The following is a 16,021-nucleotide window of genomic DNA, read 5'->3' on the forward strand; positions in this document are numbered from 1 at the left end:
CTAAAAACTTAAGCTATATTTATTTCATTCTCATGGAAGCTTCTCTGTGTTAACAGTTTCTAAACACTGAAGTGCTGTCTGCTTTTATGCAGATACTGAGCTCTTACGTGATTATTATTTGCTGATGAAATTCCAGACAGCTGTTTGTTAGTGCCAAAACAATCTCTAATAATAGTGTCTACTGAAAGCTCCTATACTTATTACTTGACTAATAAACAGAAAGGATTTCAAATTTATTCGACTCTTTGAAGAAAAGGTTTTGAAAAAATTTTGCCATTGTGTAGAGTTGCTGATTATTTTCTGTTGAATTACGTGATTTCATTATAAATGCATGCTTTTTATGCATCTTCATTTTAGGATGATGACTTTGAATTCACAGGCAGTCACTTGACTGTGAGGAATGGATATTCCTGTGTGCCTGTAGCCTTGGCAGAAGGGTTGGATATTAAATTAAACACAGCAGTTCGACAGGTTCGCTATACAGCATCAGGTAAATGAAACCACCTCTTCCGGAAAACTGCTCTGAGGGAGTATGATCATAGAAATTAGATTTCAGTGCTTCGGGAAGCAGATGTGAACACTGATCTCGTAAAAACCCTCCCGTTACACGTTCTGGGTTAGATAAACAGCCACATTTCTTATTGTGATTAATTGTGTAGGAAGCTGTTAGAAATTTATTAATCTTTAATGTGTTTTGCTTATTTCTACGGCTGGTTTGACGCCATCCTTTTCAGTTGTATTTACTGATTCACAAGTTCACATTCATTCTCCCATTTCTTTACTTCATTGATTGAAGTGTTTGAAGTAAGAGGTCTTGGACTGCTTGAGACTTGGTGCCACAGGACCTGGTATTAGAAGTATAAATGAATGTAATATGGACTCAAACAAAGGGAAGGAATATATTTTTTTGTTGTTCTTCAAAACATTGGGCTTGGGAAACTGTTAACTGGGAGAGCAACTCAATGAGAGGCTCACTTTCTACTTGCTATTTATTTATGCATATATTTAAATTTCATTTACTGGCCTAGATGAACCTTTAGGCTTATCCCAGTATGGCCATTTTCAGATGCTATGTAAATTATGCTTTCTGGAATTGAGGTATGTGGCCAGTAACATTCACTTGCCTACAGGTTAAGTAATTATTAGTGTAAAGCTGTCTCCATAAACAAAATGTTTTCTGATGTGGATACATTTTTATAGTAGTTTCTTTAATTTTTAATTGAATACTCTTGCCTCCTGGACTATTAAATTATTGTTTTTCTCTCCCCTTTCCAGGCTGTGAAGTGATAGCTGTAAATACCCGATCTACTAGCCAGACTTTCATTTACAAATGTGATGCTGTGCTGTGTACTCTTCCCTTGGGAGTATTGAAACAGCAGCCTCCAGCAGTACAGTTTGTGCCGCCTCTTCCTGAGTGGAAAACTTCTGCAGTGCAGCGTATGGGATTTGGCAACCTTAACAAGGTGACTTGGTCATTGAGGGAACTGCAGCAGACCAGGGGTTGCAATAGGTAGAATCTGAAATGTATATGGAATATGTATGGTGGATGAGAGAAAGAACGTTTTTTCCACTGCTGTCTTGCTAGATTTTGATGCTGAAAATTATCTGAAGAACTGTAAGGACCTCTTCTCTATTTCCCACACAGTTTTTAAATAGTTAGATTTCAGAAGTAGGTTTATTCAATATGTCTGCTGTAGCTTGTTAACCAGCAAATTTGTAAACTATGAGAGCACACTAACCCATGGAAGGCAGTGTAGGTATACACCTTTATGTATTATGTATATGCAGTATATATTCACCAGATTTTCCTTTCTTGACCTTTCCAGTGATAAACATCAATGAGTGTAATTGTCTTTATTCTTAGTTTTTCTGTGCACTCTTCCTAACTGTTGATTCTTCTTGTTTCTAGGTTGTGTTGTGTTTTGATCGTGTCTTCTGGGATCCGAGTGTCAATTTGTTTGGTCATGTTGGTAGCACTACTGCAAGCAGAGGAGAACTTTTCCTGTTTTGGAACCTGTACAAAGGTAGTCGTGGTGCATGTCTGCTTTTGCCAGTGTCTTATTTGTGTAGTTTCAGATCTAGAAAAGATGCTGGTAGTGTTCACATATGGATATGATAAGAAGATAGTATTTGTAGGAACACAAATGGAAGCAGAGAGCACCACTGACTTGCAAACAATTCTGTAGTAAATTAAGGCAGAACATGGACGAGTATGGGTTTACTAATGCTGAATTCCAGGCTATGTCTGTCAAATTGCATTGCTACCTATCTACTGTAACACTTGCATTTTTATAGGCTACTTTATTGTCTTGCACCTTGGTGAAGTTGTCCTGTGACTTCCTCAGTGTTATCTTGGTTGCTTCTATTAAGCATCTATTTAGTTGCCACTGGTATTCTGAAAAACTTAACTTTTTTGATTTTTATTGTGCTGTATTAAGAAAAAAAACCCAAAACCTAATCTAACATGTTTATATAGTATTTCAGAAATACAGCAAATAATGTGTGTTCTGTTTGCCAAAGAGCAGTGTTGTCTTAATTATCTACTTTGTCAGGAGGATGTATTGAGTTCTCCAAGAAAAGGGTGATTTGCCTCTGCAGCATTTCTGAATTAAAAGCTGTTTCTTAGTTCGTGAGTCTCTTTGAAATTGAGTTTCTCTCTGGCCACTCGGAACATTGTTTGAGCTCTTCCCCTCTTTCACTAAGCTTCTCATGCAAATGGGACTGGCATCCAATTCAGTCTTAGTTTTGAAAACCTCAGCTTCCTGGATGTTTTTCAAGGTGAGCTGACAATTTGAAGCCAGACCTCTTTCATGGGGCTGTCTATTTAATCTGGGATGATTCGATAACTGTAGATGAGCCCCTTTCATCTGTGACCTCAAGTCCTTTCTGATACAGGTGACTTTGCTGCCCAGGATTTCAAATTTAAGTGTCTAGGAACTAACCAAGGTAAATTACATTTTTTTCAGGTGTAAGGGGTGCTATTGACTTGTGTATTCTCTTGTGTGGCTGAGTTGCAGAACTCAGTGCTTGTAGGTTGTCCTGCTACGATTTCTCAGCGGGGTGCAGTGCAGCCTTTACAGAGTATTGAACACTCAGATTTTAGTGGAGCAGACTAGAGGCTTTGTGATAGCTCCGTTCCTCTTGCTGAGCATTACCATTCCAGCTGCAGGCCCATCCATATGGTTAAGATACAGTGTGCCCTGGAGGAAAGGCAAGCTGTGGTGTCTCCGGTTTGTTGAATGGATGACTTTGTTTCCTGTTTTAAGCAGCAAAGCGGCTGTGACTGTAGACCGTGGGTCTCAGACTAACAGATCGTTTTGGAAGTCCTCTTTAGAAAATGCTTAAGTAGGCAAAAGGTATTGCTCTGCCTGTTTCTACAGCTGGATTTTGCCATTAGCAGTTTTGTTTTATCTGCAACTGGTGTCTGCTACAAGAGGTTGTCAGAAGGTATTTTCAGTAAGCATACTGGGTTTGTTCATTGCCATTTATCATAGTAAAAGCAAAGGTGTTTATACAGTGAGCACTACTAAATGAGTTATTTTTCTTGCAGATGACTGTTTAAAGTACCAGTGGGTTTTCTACCACTCTATCATGGGCAAGCCAGGTTTTTCTTTTAACTGGAGAAAATTGCTGTGCAAGGAAGGTGCCTTTCTAGGGTATTTAATTGTTAAAATGTTTGATAACACTTGACTGGAGAAACACAAGTAATGAGTCTTGGATGACAAGGCTGTTCATGTATCTGCTTTTGTGGCTTTAAGATGGCTCTGTTACATACTTAACAAGTAGTGTTGGGGTTTTGGTTTAGATGGAAAGACCATCTCACATAGAAAGGTTTTGCTGCTAGATGCAAAGCCTTCCTTCTTATGAAAATAGGCAGAGCCACATAGAAATAAAAAAGAAATGCAATAAAATCCTATGCTAAAGCACAAGTCAGGTGGCTGAAATTGAAAAAATCAATTACCATTTCTCTGGGTAGTTAGGTGGCAGTTAACATGATTACACTGTGAAATACTAAAGTAGACCTGACTGAACTTGTGAAGCTGTTATTCTGTCATATTCTGTATTTCTGTAGCCATAGCATTTTGGGCAGAGACTATTTAAACTGAACAGATTGGAGAACAATTATTAATCCAGAAACAAAAAACCCTAGAAGTATCACAGCACATGCTGTATTAGCTCTGTGGAAGTTCTTTAAAGGTCTTGTGTTGGCAGAGACCAGCTGATAATGGAGCGAAACTCAGATGAAAAGACTACACATGTTTGTACTGCTGTTGGGCGACCTGTTGTAGCTCAGACAGGAACCCTCCCAGTGGTTTAAGTCTAGTTCTGGTAATGACTGCTGAGAAAACCTGTAGCCTCAGGAACGCTATGCATGTCCCAGAACAGCTGGCCTGTGCTGTTGGTGCCTCTTGCTCCACCGTGCTGTTGGATTATTGTCGTAGCCATGTAGACACACTTTAAGAGGGAGAGACTCCATCAGCACAGGGCAGAGGAACTCCTGGCAGAAACACTCAGTGTTTTCTGGAAGTCCAATGACATTTCAGTCTCTGTTTTCTTGCCTGGCTCTTCTGTTTTTCCTAGAGACGTGATGAAAAAGATGAGGCCCTTTCTCTGTCATAGTTTTGTGGTTACTCACTGATCTCTGGCTAAACCACATTCCCTGCTTGCTGTTTGGTATCAAGGCTCAGTAAACATCACTGCCTCAAGGAGAGAATTTTTTGTGGAGCAGTGACACATGCTCATCATGCAAAAAGCTTTTCTGAGCAGCACTTTGGTATTTGCGTAGCAAAATAGTCACTGTTCTGCTACAGCCTTCTGGCTTTCTGTTACAGTTCTGAATTAATCCAGGTGACTGAATAGGAACATTTTCAGGTCTGGATAAATGCTTACAAAACAGGGTCTCACACCTGGAAGGGCAAGATTTCCATAAAATATTTTGAGGTTGTCTGAATACAAGTTTTCACGAACAAATTCACTGGAAGCTGCATTTTGAATATGTAGTTGTTCAAGAAAAAATATGTTGACTGAATAATTGCTGAGAAGTTCAGGGATCTCATTGTGTCAAGGATGGCAAACTAGGAAAAACTTTGCTTCTGAAATGACAAAAAAAAATTCCCAATGCCTATGGATGATAGGAAACCAATTTTTTGTTCTTACCTTATATTGTTTGAAAGACTAGGTTTAATCTTGCAGAAAATGAAGTTTACCTGGAGGAGCAATCCTGTATCTTTTTTCTCTAATAAACTGCTTCTAGTCCCAGAGGTCCTGTGTATTGAAGTGTCTTAATTGTATCTTGAGTAATTGTCTTTGTAGTAATAACAGCCTTACTAGTCTAACTTCTTCAGAATTTCAAAGACTTCTGTTTTTAGCCAGAATATATTATTGGGTCTTCCAGCCTGTATATCGCAACTGAACCTCAGCCAGTTTTCTTAAAGAGCAGTAGCTTGATGGGAATGTATACCAGGAGATATCCATATATACCAGGATATAAGGAATTCACTAGTCATTTTGGAAACCTGTACAAAAGTTACAGCCAAATTTTTAACAAGGGCTTTATTTCCCATTTCAATATGCTTGATATCTGTTTCTAGCTGTAGTAGTATTTCCTTTGCTAAATTTAGGAGTTCATAAATATCTCCAGGAGGAGAAAAATCAGCTGAGAGAGTTTTCATTAAGTAACCGTGCTTGGGTCTGAGTCACTCCTTGTAAATGCATGTTTCTTGCCATTGGGTTATTTTGGTAGCTCTTCAATACTTACCTAAGATTTTCCTTGAATTTGTGACTACCAAAAATCTATGCTTAGTCTTACTATAGCTGGTCAGAGGTAAAATGACCTCATCTATTCGTTTGTGTGTCCTATATTTACATTAACACTCTTCACCACAGCATCACATGGGCAGCTATTTGATATCTGTCCATTTGGCTTCTGAATTCTTCTCAGAATTGCTGCTTTTCTGGATATTGTTCTACTGTTCATAGTTTCCACTCCACTGAGATTATTTAATGTGAATGTGCATTGGTAATGAAGAAATATAGATACTTTGTATGAGTGAAGTACTTATACAGGTAACTTAACTGCTATGCTGATGTTAATCGTACCTAAATTAGATTGTTTGGAAAGTATTGAGTTCCCTTAAATGTAGCACAGATGACTGTTAAATCCCAGTGGAAACTCCTATGTCAAACAAGTCTTCACTAAAGGAAACCTTTCCTCTCTCCTGCATGCTGTACTTCCTAATATGTGTATTTAATTTTTAATACATCAGTTCTCTTGACAATTCTAAATAGTACCATAGCATATATTAATTCATTTTCCTTTTGGTAATTTGACATGATGGTGGAAGATTTAGGACTCCTTTTGTTGGGTTATTAGTTTTTAACCTCATGACTTTGCTGCAGATCCATGCCTATTCAAGTCCAACTTGTTTCATTAAAATGTTCAATTTCAATAATTCAATTGTTTTTTCTCTCTCCTCCCCCCCGCTTCCCAGCACCAATTTTGTTGGCCTTGGTAGCAGGCGAAGCAGCAGGGATCATGGAAAATATCAGTGATGATGTCATTGTTGGCCGGTGCCTTGCCATCCTCAAAGGCATATTTGGTAGCAGTGCTGTGCCACAGGTCAGTACAGACAGCGTCTTTGGGTAACTTCTCTGCATTTCAGAATGTACTACGATTCTCAGTAGCTTGGCTGCAGTATTGAGTTGTTTGGTATATGCACCACCTTTTGGTTGTTCAGGGGTTTTTGGGAGGAGGGGTTGTTTGTGGGTTTGGGTTTTTTGGGGGGTGTTTTTTTTTTTGTTTGGGTTTTTTGGGGCTGTTTTTTTGGGGGGGGGGGCGGTGAGAAGATTGTTTTAGACTGAATAAGACTCAGTCTAAATACTTCAGTTACTTTTCTACATTTTATGTTTCTGGGGTTACAGCAGAGCTGTCCATGGCTAGTGACAGCACTGCTTAGATACTCCCTGCCATGTTCTGCACCTTCTCTAAAGTACAGTAAGGCTCTTGGCCAGCAAACTCCACAAAGAAACTGGTTTGGCTGGAAAATAACTGAAGGGGGAGGAAGGGAGTAAAGGCAATCTTTCATCTGGATCAGTTCCTTGTGCAGCTAGCCAATGGTTATTTAGGCACAATAAGTGTAGAAGGAATGGTTAGTGAAGGGGGAGTTTAGAAAATACTTAAATACTACTCAAAAAAAAGAAGCTTGTGTACTTAGGACATTGATTTGAAAAGTCTTATAGCTGTTCAACCTACAGTGTGTGTGACAGTTGAATACTTGGTCTGTTCTCCTAACAGGCAGCGTGGAAGCAGTTCTTACAAAATGGCATTGGTTGTAAATAAATAGCTCTCCTCCACTGGGATTTTGATATAGTAAAGTAACAGAAGAAATACATGGTAACTTTAATATACCAGTCTTCTCTGAGCATTTGGCCAGGTGTAAATTGGACTGTTTACTTGCTTGGGATTTCACATGAGGAATAGATTCACTTTGTTGTCTTTCTTGTAGAATAGTTTTAGAGCTCTTTTTGAACACTGCTTTATCATCCCCAGTATTTTAGTACTTTCTGTGTGATGGACAAATCTTCACAGCTGACTGTAAGCATGGATTTTTAGCTAATGAGCAGATCTCGTATTTTGGAAATGCTCAATCAGTTGAATTTTACATCTCAGACTGGAGAACGCAAGAGAAGGAAACCCCAGGCTTGCCTTTCTGATAAATCCACAGCTCCTTCTCTGAACTCTCGGAAGGCAATTTCACTTCCTAATGAGATCTCTCTCTGAGAGGAGCTTTGAGACTCTTCTGTCTACAGGTGCTGTAGAAATCATGTAGTGTGTAGAAATCACTCTAGAGTGAACCAAGAGCGGCGTGTTTTGCTGCAGCTGCTCTCTAGTAGGGTTTTCAAGTGAAAAAAACACACACTAGCAAATTGCGGAATCTTGAGAAATATGGATTGTACTGTAGATAAACATCAAATTTAGAGAACTTATTTGAACTTTTAAAATATTTCAGTGCATTGACTGATAATCCCCAGTTATGGAATGACTCTGTAGCTGGTTGGTCTTTCAGAGGAGAGAGCAGTTCTCGGTTGTGATAAGCGAGATCTCTTAAGTGAGTCTCTATTTTAACGTATTCACAGCTTAGGTGCTTATGTTCTGTGAGCACTTGATAGTGGAGAGATTTGCTGGAGGCTGTCTTCTGGACAGCCATTCATCAGTCTGGATAAACTGCACTCTCATCTGTTGTATTGGATGAACAACTATATATGAAGTGGAGCTTGCTGTGCAAGGGCAGTTACTTGTATCTGTCCAAAACAGGGAAGTAGAAAAGTTAAACAAAAGCAACACTTCATTGGAGTGTGAGCCATCCTCCTCGTTCCTGTGCTGCTGCTTGTTACTGCCTTATTTTCTCTTTCTTGTTTGGTTTTCATTCCTGAAGATAGATATAACCACTTTTTCCCCCTGCTGTTCTTCAACACACGGAAACTTTTTCAACCTTGCTGTGCAACTAACCTCTGCAAGCTTCATGTCCTCTGTAGAGTAGGATTCCAGTTTTGTACCACTTCCCTTGTAGTACATGTTTTATCCTCTAACCATCCTTCTCCTTGTTCACAGGAAATCCTAATTACAGTGTTTGCTTGTCAGGATGAAAATAAAAGTTGACTTATACCCATACGCGGCTGTGTAGGCACATGAACACCACAGTTGCTGTTTGGACTGGTGCAGTCTCAGTACTGGGGAACCGGTACTTCCATATTCAGCTCTGCAATTGTGTCTGGGTTAGCCATACCTTTGAAACTACCTCAGTGAAGTAAAATTTCTGTCTGGCTTTATTCCCTGTTAGTCTGCAATGCTTTGTGTGATTACTAGAGAGAATTAAGAAATTTAAGACACTCATACTCAGTGTCTTACCTTTTGGATAAAAAAAGTGCTGAAAATTGTGGTGAGGAATTTTCTCAATTAAGTCATCAGACCATATTGGGAAATGTGGTCTCCAACCCCCAGTGGTGTCTTACACCCTGGAACATGGCCCCAGTCCTCTGTGGCCTTTCCACAGACTCAGCAGAAGGCATCAAATATAGTCCAGCTGAGGCCAGCCTCAGAGAGATCGTCTCAGATACGTTGGTGTTGGGGTCCAGGAGACTTTCCTTGCTGTGATGAGGTATGGTGCCTGCTGGACTGGTTTCTGGATAACGCCCTCGCTAGTTAGAGCCTCTTTCTCTTCCTTTGTGGGAAGGTCTGTTCAAATAGAAACAATTTCATGAAATATCTTCATGCCCAAGGAGAGGAGATGAGGTTCCTGTCTTGATGTTTGCATTTTTACAGGGTATGATTCCTGTTAAAACTCAGTTACGCATTTAGACAGAGTCTGGGCTATTTTAAGATTCACACCCGTCACTTTTCAGTGTTATGTCTGCAGGATTATGAAGATGTCCCATTTTCTCTTGACTGCTGTTATGCCTTAGAGTGATACTGGTTTGAGTCCTGGTGATGCTCTCACTGTTGCATCTTTCAGTGGAATATCTTTCATCATGACCATTACCTTCACAAAACAGATAGATTGGAGAAATACAGGTGTTTGTGCAGGTGCCCTTCATGCAGTCATTTTCCCAGATGAGTTACAGACCTTATATAGGCCTATATCATAGTCAAATCAGAAGAGATATTCAGATGATCTGTGGCTGAAAGAAAGTAAAGGAGTAGGAAGTGTGCATTGTCATTATGTTGATAATAGGGGAAGAAACAGAACAAACAGCACACAGTGTGTATGTACAGCTGACTGCAAAGTCTGAGTTCCAGTGCAGAAGCTGTGTGCAGTAGGGTCTGTAATATATTGCAAAGAATTAAGGTATTGCCACCAAAGACAAGTTATTTACCTTAGTATGTGTTATCATGGAATATAAACTTGGGAGTTCCACCATTAACGTTAGCCTAGCCTAAGGACTTTGTGTCTTTTATTTTTACAATTTGCATCTTTTGTATTTGGCGCTAACTGTAGACCTTGCACTGTGTCAACAACTGAAGTTTCTGTCTTCTGTCAGCCTAAAGAGACTGTGGTGTCCCGCTGGCGTGCTGACCCGTGGGCCCGGGGATCGTACTCCTATGTAGCAGCTGGATCTTCTGGAAATGACTATGATTTGATGGCTCAGCCAATTACTCCAGGGCCAGCGATTCCAGGTGCTCCTCAGGTGAGAGATGTCTCAATTCTTTTTAGAAAAACCTCAAAACAGGATTATTTTTCTAAGTAATTTGCATACATATCTAAACACAAGTTTATATACCTTGCACCTTCTGATGAATGATTAGAAGCTGTAAAATAATTCAGTTTTCCATCCATGAATTCTGCCTTCCCAGGTTTGGTGTCATTTGTTTACTAGAAAAAGAGCATTTTTATTCAGAAAGTCAATTTGGTAACGTCTGAACAGAGTATTATAGTGTCATACATTTATTGTGTTTTGTACTGCATATTTATGTTGTCCATCACCATATTTAAGTGAGTTGTAGTGATTTGAAAGAGGGTGAAGGCCAGAGTGAGAGGAACAGGAATCAAAAGGTCTCTCCCAAATTGTGAGCCAACACAATGAAGACATAAATCATCTCCAGTTCACTTTGAGAGGATGAAGTTTTGAAAGCAATAGCCATTCTGAAAGCACTAGCAGGGAACAATGTATGGCTTTGGCTTTATTTAGGTTCTTTTTCTAGTGATACAAGTCATTAATAAAAATAGCTGTGGATAAAATGATTCTCTGCAGAGTATAATATATGAAAGTCTGTTTTTCTCCTACTTTTTATGACACTGTCAATAGTTGTTTCAGGTCTCAGTTTAAAGAGAGACTGCTAGTTTAAGTGAATTGCTGAAGTTTTTGTTTGCTTACTGTGGTAGAGTTCACATCCCAGGATCAGAAACCATCATTCTTCTTAAACATGTTTAACAGTTTGGCTGTAGAGTTGTAGATACAACATTCAAATGCTTTTTCGGTATACAGCTGGGGATGTTAATCTCCCTGCTTATTTGGTTCTGAAAGTATTGTTTTTCCAGTTTTATTATCTTTGTATCAAAGCAAAGATATTGGCAAATAATTGGAAAATATTTCCTCCTACTACAGTTGTTAAAAACATGAAACTCTTCGGTGAAATGAAAGGTGTATATAAAGATTTTCTTGGTAATTTGTAGGACAGGTTAAAATATTTTTAATACCGACTATTTTATATGCACCACCTTCATGTTAATGGAGACTGTGGTATGATTAGAGGACTTTTAACATTCTTCTTAAAGTATCTGTTTGCTGCAGAATCTGAAAGAATGTGAACAAGCCTTAACAGTGTTCTCTGTTTCCCCCAGCCTATTCCTCGCCTGTTTTTTGCGGGAGAACATACAATTCGCAACTACCCTGCAACTGTTCATGGTGCTTTACTGAGTGGACTGAGAGAAGCCGGTCGCATTGCAGACCAATTTCTTGGGGCTATGTATACTTTGCCTCGCCAGCCTACGCCTGGGGTCCCCCCACAACAAGCTACCAGCATGTGAGAAAAGTAGAAGGTATCAGAAGAGGAGTGACGACCACAGTGTTGCTATTGTGGACTCTTTGGGATGAAGATATTCACGTAGTCTCTAACAGTATCTGCTGAAAGGACTCAACCATGAGTTACTGTATGATACTTCCATTTAGAATGGCCTTACAAAATCTTACCTAACCTTTGGCTTGGCATCCTTTTACAAAATCTCTTGCAGCTATTTGAAGTGTCAGTGTACACAGAATCCTTTACTACCAAGCTGGTCAGGGACTTTTTTGACTCTCTGCAGATACTTTTTGAAAGTCAAGCTTATAGCTGGAGGTTTTTTTAGGTTTTTTTTTTCTACCTATACATGTATTTACAATTTGGTAATTGCACAAGGCCCTGTAGAAGCTGGTTGCTACGAATAGTAGCTTAGTGTAGAATTTATGTAAACTTCTTTGTTGTTGTTTTTTTTTATTGTTTTGTTTTGAAGAATAATATTTTTTGACCAATTCTATTCTTATCTGGCATTTGAGAATTTGATGGAACTGTTTCCCTACCAGTAACAGCAAATCACACCCCTCCAGAATGGTCCATTGGCTGCTACACCATATGCATCTTGTTTTAGAAAGAAAGCTGGTATTACTAAGAGTGTGCAAAGCATACTGTTTTATTAAATACTTTCAAGAAAAGAAATCATCAGAATTGGATATTTGTAAGTTAAAAACTAGAAAAATTATTCGTATTTGTTTATATAGAAACAGAGTTGCCTAGACAGTAAGTTAGCTGAAGTACCTAACCTCTTGACTTCTGCACGCTGCAGGTAGGCACTCTGTGTACCCGTTGATTTAATTTCTGCTAGGTTGATGAGATGATGTTGCAGCTGCCATTGTTATGCTTCTGAAAACCACTTTGGTTTGCTGCTTTTCCAAAATATTTTCCTTCTTATTAATTCAGTGCATAGAGCCTTCCTTTCATTGCACAGAGCAGTCTTATTTAAACATCTAGGTCCTTTTTCCCTCTCCTCCTTTCCCCATTTAGCATTAGACTTTTCTTATTTCTTCCAACTTTTCGTATCCTCCTCTTTCTACAGTTTATTTCTATCTCATCTAACCATGGTCTCTGTTCACGCTGTTTTTTCTACTTTTCAGTTTTTCTGTTCTCACTGTCTCTGACCCCGTGTCTGTACCTGTGCGGTCCGTCCCAGCTTCCTTCTGTCCTTGCACCTGTTCTGCTAGAGGACCAGTACCTCCTCTTGTTCCATGCTCATCCCTCTACAGTTGCATTGCCCACACTTCTTCCTGAAGAAAAAAACCCCACACAAACACGACTGTAGCCCCTACTTGTTTATAGCTGCGTTGTCTTTGGCCACAGACTCTCCATCTTCTAGCATCGTTGCTTCTACTGTTTTCTTGTGTCTCCTTCTTAGTAGCTGGAGATCATTCTTCCTCCTGACTATGTCTATTATCTTCTGGTTGCTTTCTCATTAGAAGTTGAAGTCTGTGAGGGGGTATCTCCATAGGCAGTCCTTCTGACAAGCTATGAGAAAGAGGACTCTGATGTAGCAGGGGTAATAGTCTGTGAGGGGGCACAGACTTGAGGTGTCAAGGACTAAGCCCATTTGAAGTGGCTGGATTTGGTGCCATGGGGGACCCTTTATCCCAAACCTCTGTCGAAATTAGTGCTACCTTCCCTGTATATCTAACTTTGCAAATGTTGTTGCTACTTGAGCCCTTTATTGAAAGGGGTACTCCTCAGCAACACTACTCATCCTCGCTTTCCCTTCCAGGGGACAAGAGAGACTTTGTGGCGGTTGGTCAGAAAACTGCCGCTGAAGTGGGGCAGGAATTGGAAGTCCAGCAGGGTGTGGAGGAGGGGTGTCCAGGGGTGACTGAGAGTAAGTAGAGAGTAATTTGAGACTGAAAACTCCCTGCCTTCTGTTCAGGTAAAAGCCTGTTGTGGTTTAACCCCAGCTGGCAACTCAGCACCATGCAGCCACTCGCTCACCATCCCCCCACCCAGTGGGATGGGGGAGAGAATCAAAAAAAAAAACCCCAAGAACAAAAAACAAAAAACCTCGTGGGTTGAGATAAAGACAGTTTAATGGGACAGGAAGGAAGGAAAATAATGATAATAATAATAAAATGACAATAGTAATACTGAAAGAATTAGAATATACAAAACAAGTGACGCACAATGCAGTTGCTCACTACTCGCCAACCAATGCCCCGTCAGTTCCTGGGCAGCGATCTGCCCCTCCCGGCCAGCTCCCCCCAGTTTATATACTGGGCATGACGTCATTTGGTGTGGAATATTCCTTTGGCCAGTTTGGGTCAGCTGTCCTGGCTGTGTCCCCTCCCAGCTTCTTGTGCCCCTCCAGCCTTCTTGCTGGCTGGGCGTGAGAAGCTGAAAAATCCTTGACTTAGTGTAAACACTACTTAGCAACAACTAAAAACATCAGTGTGTTATCAACATTATTCTCATACTAAATCCAAAACATAACACTGTACCAGCTACCAGGAAGAAGATTAACTCTATCCCAACTGAAACCAGGACAAAGCCTATCAGCACCACTACCCAGAGAAATCCTGTTCCAGGATGAGAGGTGTGACAGGCCTTTAAAATCCACCAGCAGCTGATCTAGTCTCTTGGCTAGTGTGACTGAAGATGGGAAAAGGATCTGAGAACTGAGGTGCTATGTTCTGTAACCAGACTTCCAGCCTCTATGGGTCCCATATTTGTGGGGTGGTTTGCTATCAGGATTAGCGATGGTGCTGTCTCTCGCCATGAAGACTGTCGTCCCACTTGCTCTAGCAAAGTGTCAAAAACTCAGAAAAGCATTTCTGGCCCGCTGGAAAATAAAATAGTCCTCAACTTAACATAGCCAAATAGTGTCTTTTCCAGACAAATATCAAGCCACTTCTGCATCAGCCTATAAATGTTATTTTCAGCTGCTTTGTTCTGCTTTATGTTTGTACTGGCTGAGACTTCTCAGATTATTCAGCAGGCTAATTCTGTCAAAAAACACGCAGTAATTTGTCAAAGACATTCAGATGTAAACAAACTTCCTTTTGCACATTGCCATTGGTTTAATTGAGTGGGTCTAATCTTTCACCTGACGACCAGACTGTCCTGTTTCCCCTTTTCAAAAAGGCATCTGAAAACTATGGTGACTACTGAAATAAGGTGGAGATGAAGCCCTGACAGTTCCCACCCTTTTTGAAGGCGTGCAAGGAGTTGGTGGGTGTTAGCTGATGGTGGTGATGGGCGTGAGCAAAGGAATGGGAATGCCAGGAGGAGACGAGGAGGCCCTGTGACTTGATGTAGCCGGTTTGTTGCTTTTAGAGTCTTCACTGGAAGATGCAGACCATGATCTGTGGCCTGTTGCACCCTGCCCTCTCCATTATCTCTGGGGACTCTGGACCTATTCCTCAGCCAGTCCCTGCTAACAAGCCCTAGCAGGTATTAGAGAGCAAACAACTTTCAGCTCTTAGGGGTGTTTGAGGCTCAGCAAAGACACAGATAAGGCTGTGCGGCTAGTTGCTGGACACCTCAGAGCTGCTCTGCTGCAGCTCCTGCCCTGCATGGCCCAGTTTCTCGTGGTCAGTGGCATTGGTTGCACCCTAAGCAGAGGGGAGCAGTGGCTGGGTGAAGGTCAAAGACTGCTCCCTTTGTTCTGGTTGTATGCTGTGGAATTGCTGGATGGAGGGGGGAAGCTTAGGGGGAAGCACTGTCACCCCAAGGCCAGCTGGAGCTTGCAGACTTGGAAAAGGTGGCCTGAGCACGTAGTGATGAGTCAACTTAGTGTTGGGGTTCAGCTCTGCCAGGCCACATGGTGAAACTTCCATTGTTTGTCCAGGAGCAGGATGGTCTCGCGCTCTTTGCAGCACTACCAGCGTGTGATATTCCTCGAGCAGGTACTCTCCCAGCAGTTAGCAGCTCTTGCCCCGCTGCTTCTGTCATCTGAGGAGTGCCTTCTGCTGTGCCTCAGATGGTGGCTCTGAGTCCAGACTATCAGTGTATGTGTTTAGGAGCGTATTGCTCTCTGCTCCCTGTGCCAGGGTCTGTTAGATGGACCTTTGGTCTGACCCGTAATGGCTGGTCCTGTTTAAGTGCTGCCTGTGCAGTCTTCCTACCACTGTGACCTACGGAGGAGGAGATGGCATTGTAACTAAATGGGTCACCAGGCCCTCTTCATCTCAGCATCCTTCCTCCTGGTGTAGCCATTCTCCCCCTTGCTGCTGTTTGCTTGCCCTAACTTCCCTGTAGGGATTGCCTGATCTGTTTCAGCAGATCGTGGATGACCTTTACCACAGATTCGAGGCTGCTGGGCACAGTCACAAAACCTTGTGATCGAGTCTGGTTGCACCCTCTGTAGCGTACCTTTCCACCTATTCTCAGGGACTTGCCGCTTCTCACCCTACTGCGTGGGTAGGTGAATTGCATTTCTGACAACAAAAGTGACTGGTGCCCATTTTGGAAAGAAAAATGTTCTTCCCTGGTTGGACCTCCCTTTCTGTATTGACG

General features: G+C 41.1%; 1 protein-coding gene across 1 annotated transcript in view; it reads left to right on the top strand.

Moving 5' to 3' along the window:
- The window catches only part of KDM1A (lysine demethylase 1A), a 45,890-nt gene extending 33,879 nt beyond the window's left edge, over nt 1-12,011 (top strand). Inside the window, exons 15-20 of the mRNA XM_050909776.1 lie at nt 358-490; nt 1,276-1,463; nt 1,910-2,024; nt 6,492-6,619; nt 10,039-10,185; nt 11,340-12,011. Coding sequence (XP_050765733.1) covers nt 358-490; nt 1,276-1,463; nt 1,910-2,024; nt 6,492-6,619; nt 10,039-10,185; nt 11,340-11,525 — 897 coding nt within the window. The 3' untranslated portion in view covers nt 11,526-12,011. The remainder of the gene's footprint in view (nt 1-357; nt 491-1,275; nt 1,464-1,909; nt 2,025-6,491; nt 6,620-10,038; nt 10,186-11,339) is intronic.
- The last annotated feature ends 4,010 nt before the right edge of the window (nt 12,012-16,021 follow it).

This window comes from Gymnogyps californianus, chromosome 22 (assembly GCF_018139145.2).
Source record: "Gymnogyps californianus isolate 813 chromosome 22, ASM1813914v2, whole genome shotgun sequence".
Taxonomy (NCBI): domain Eukaryota; kingdom Metazoa; phylum Chordata; class Aves; order Accipitriformes; family Cathartidae; genus Gymnogyps; species Gymnogyps californianus.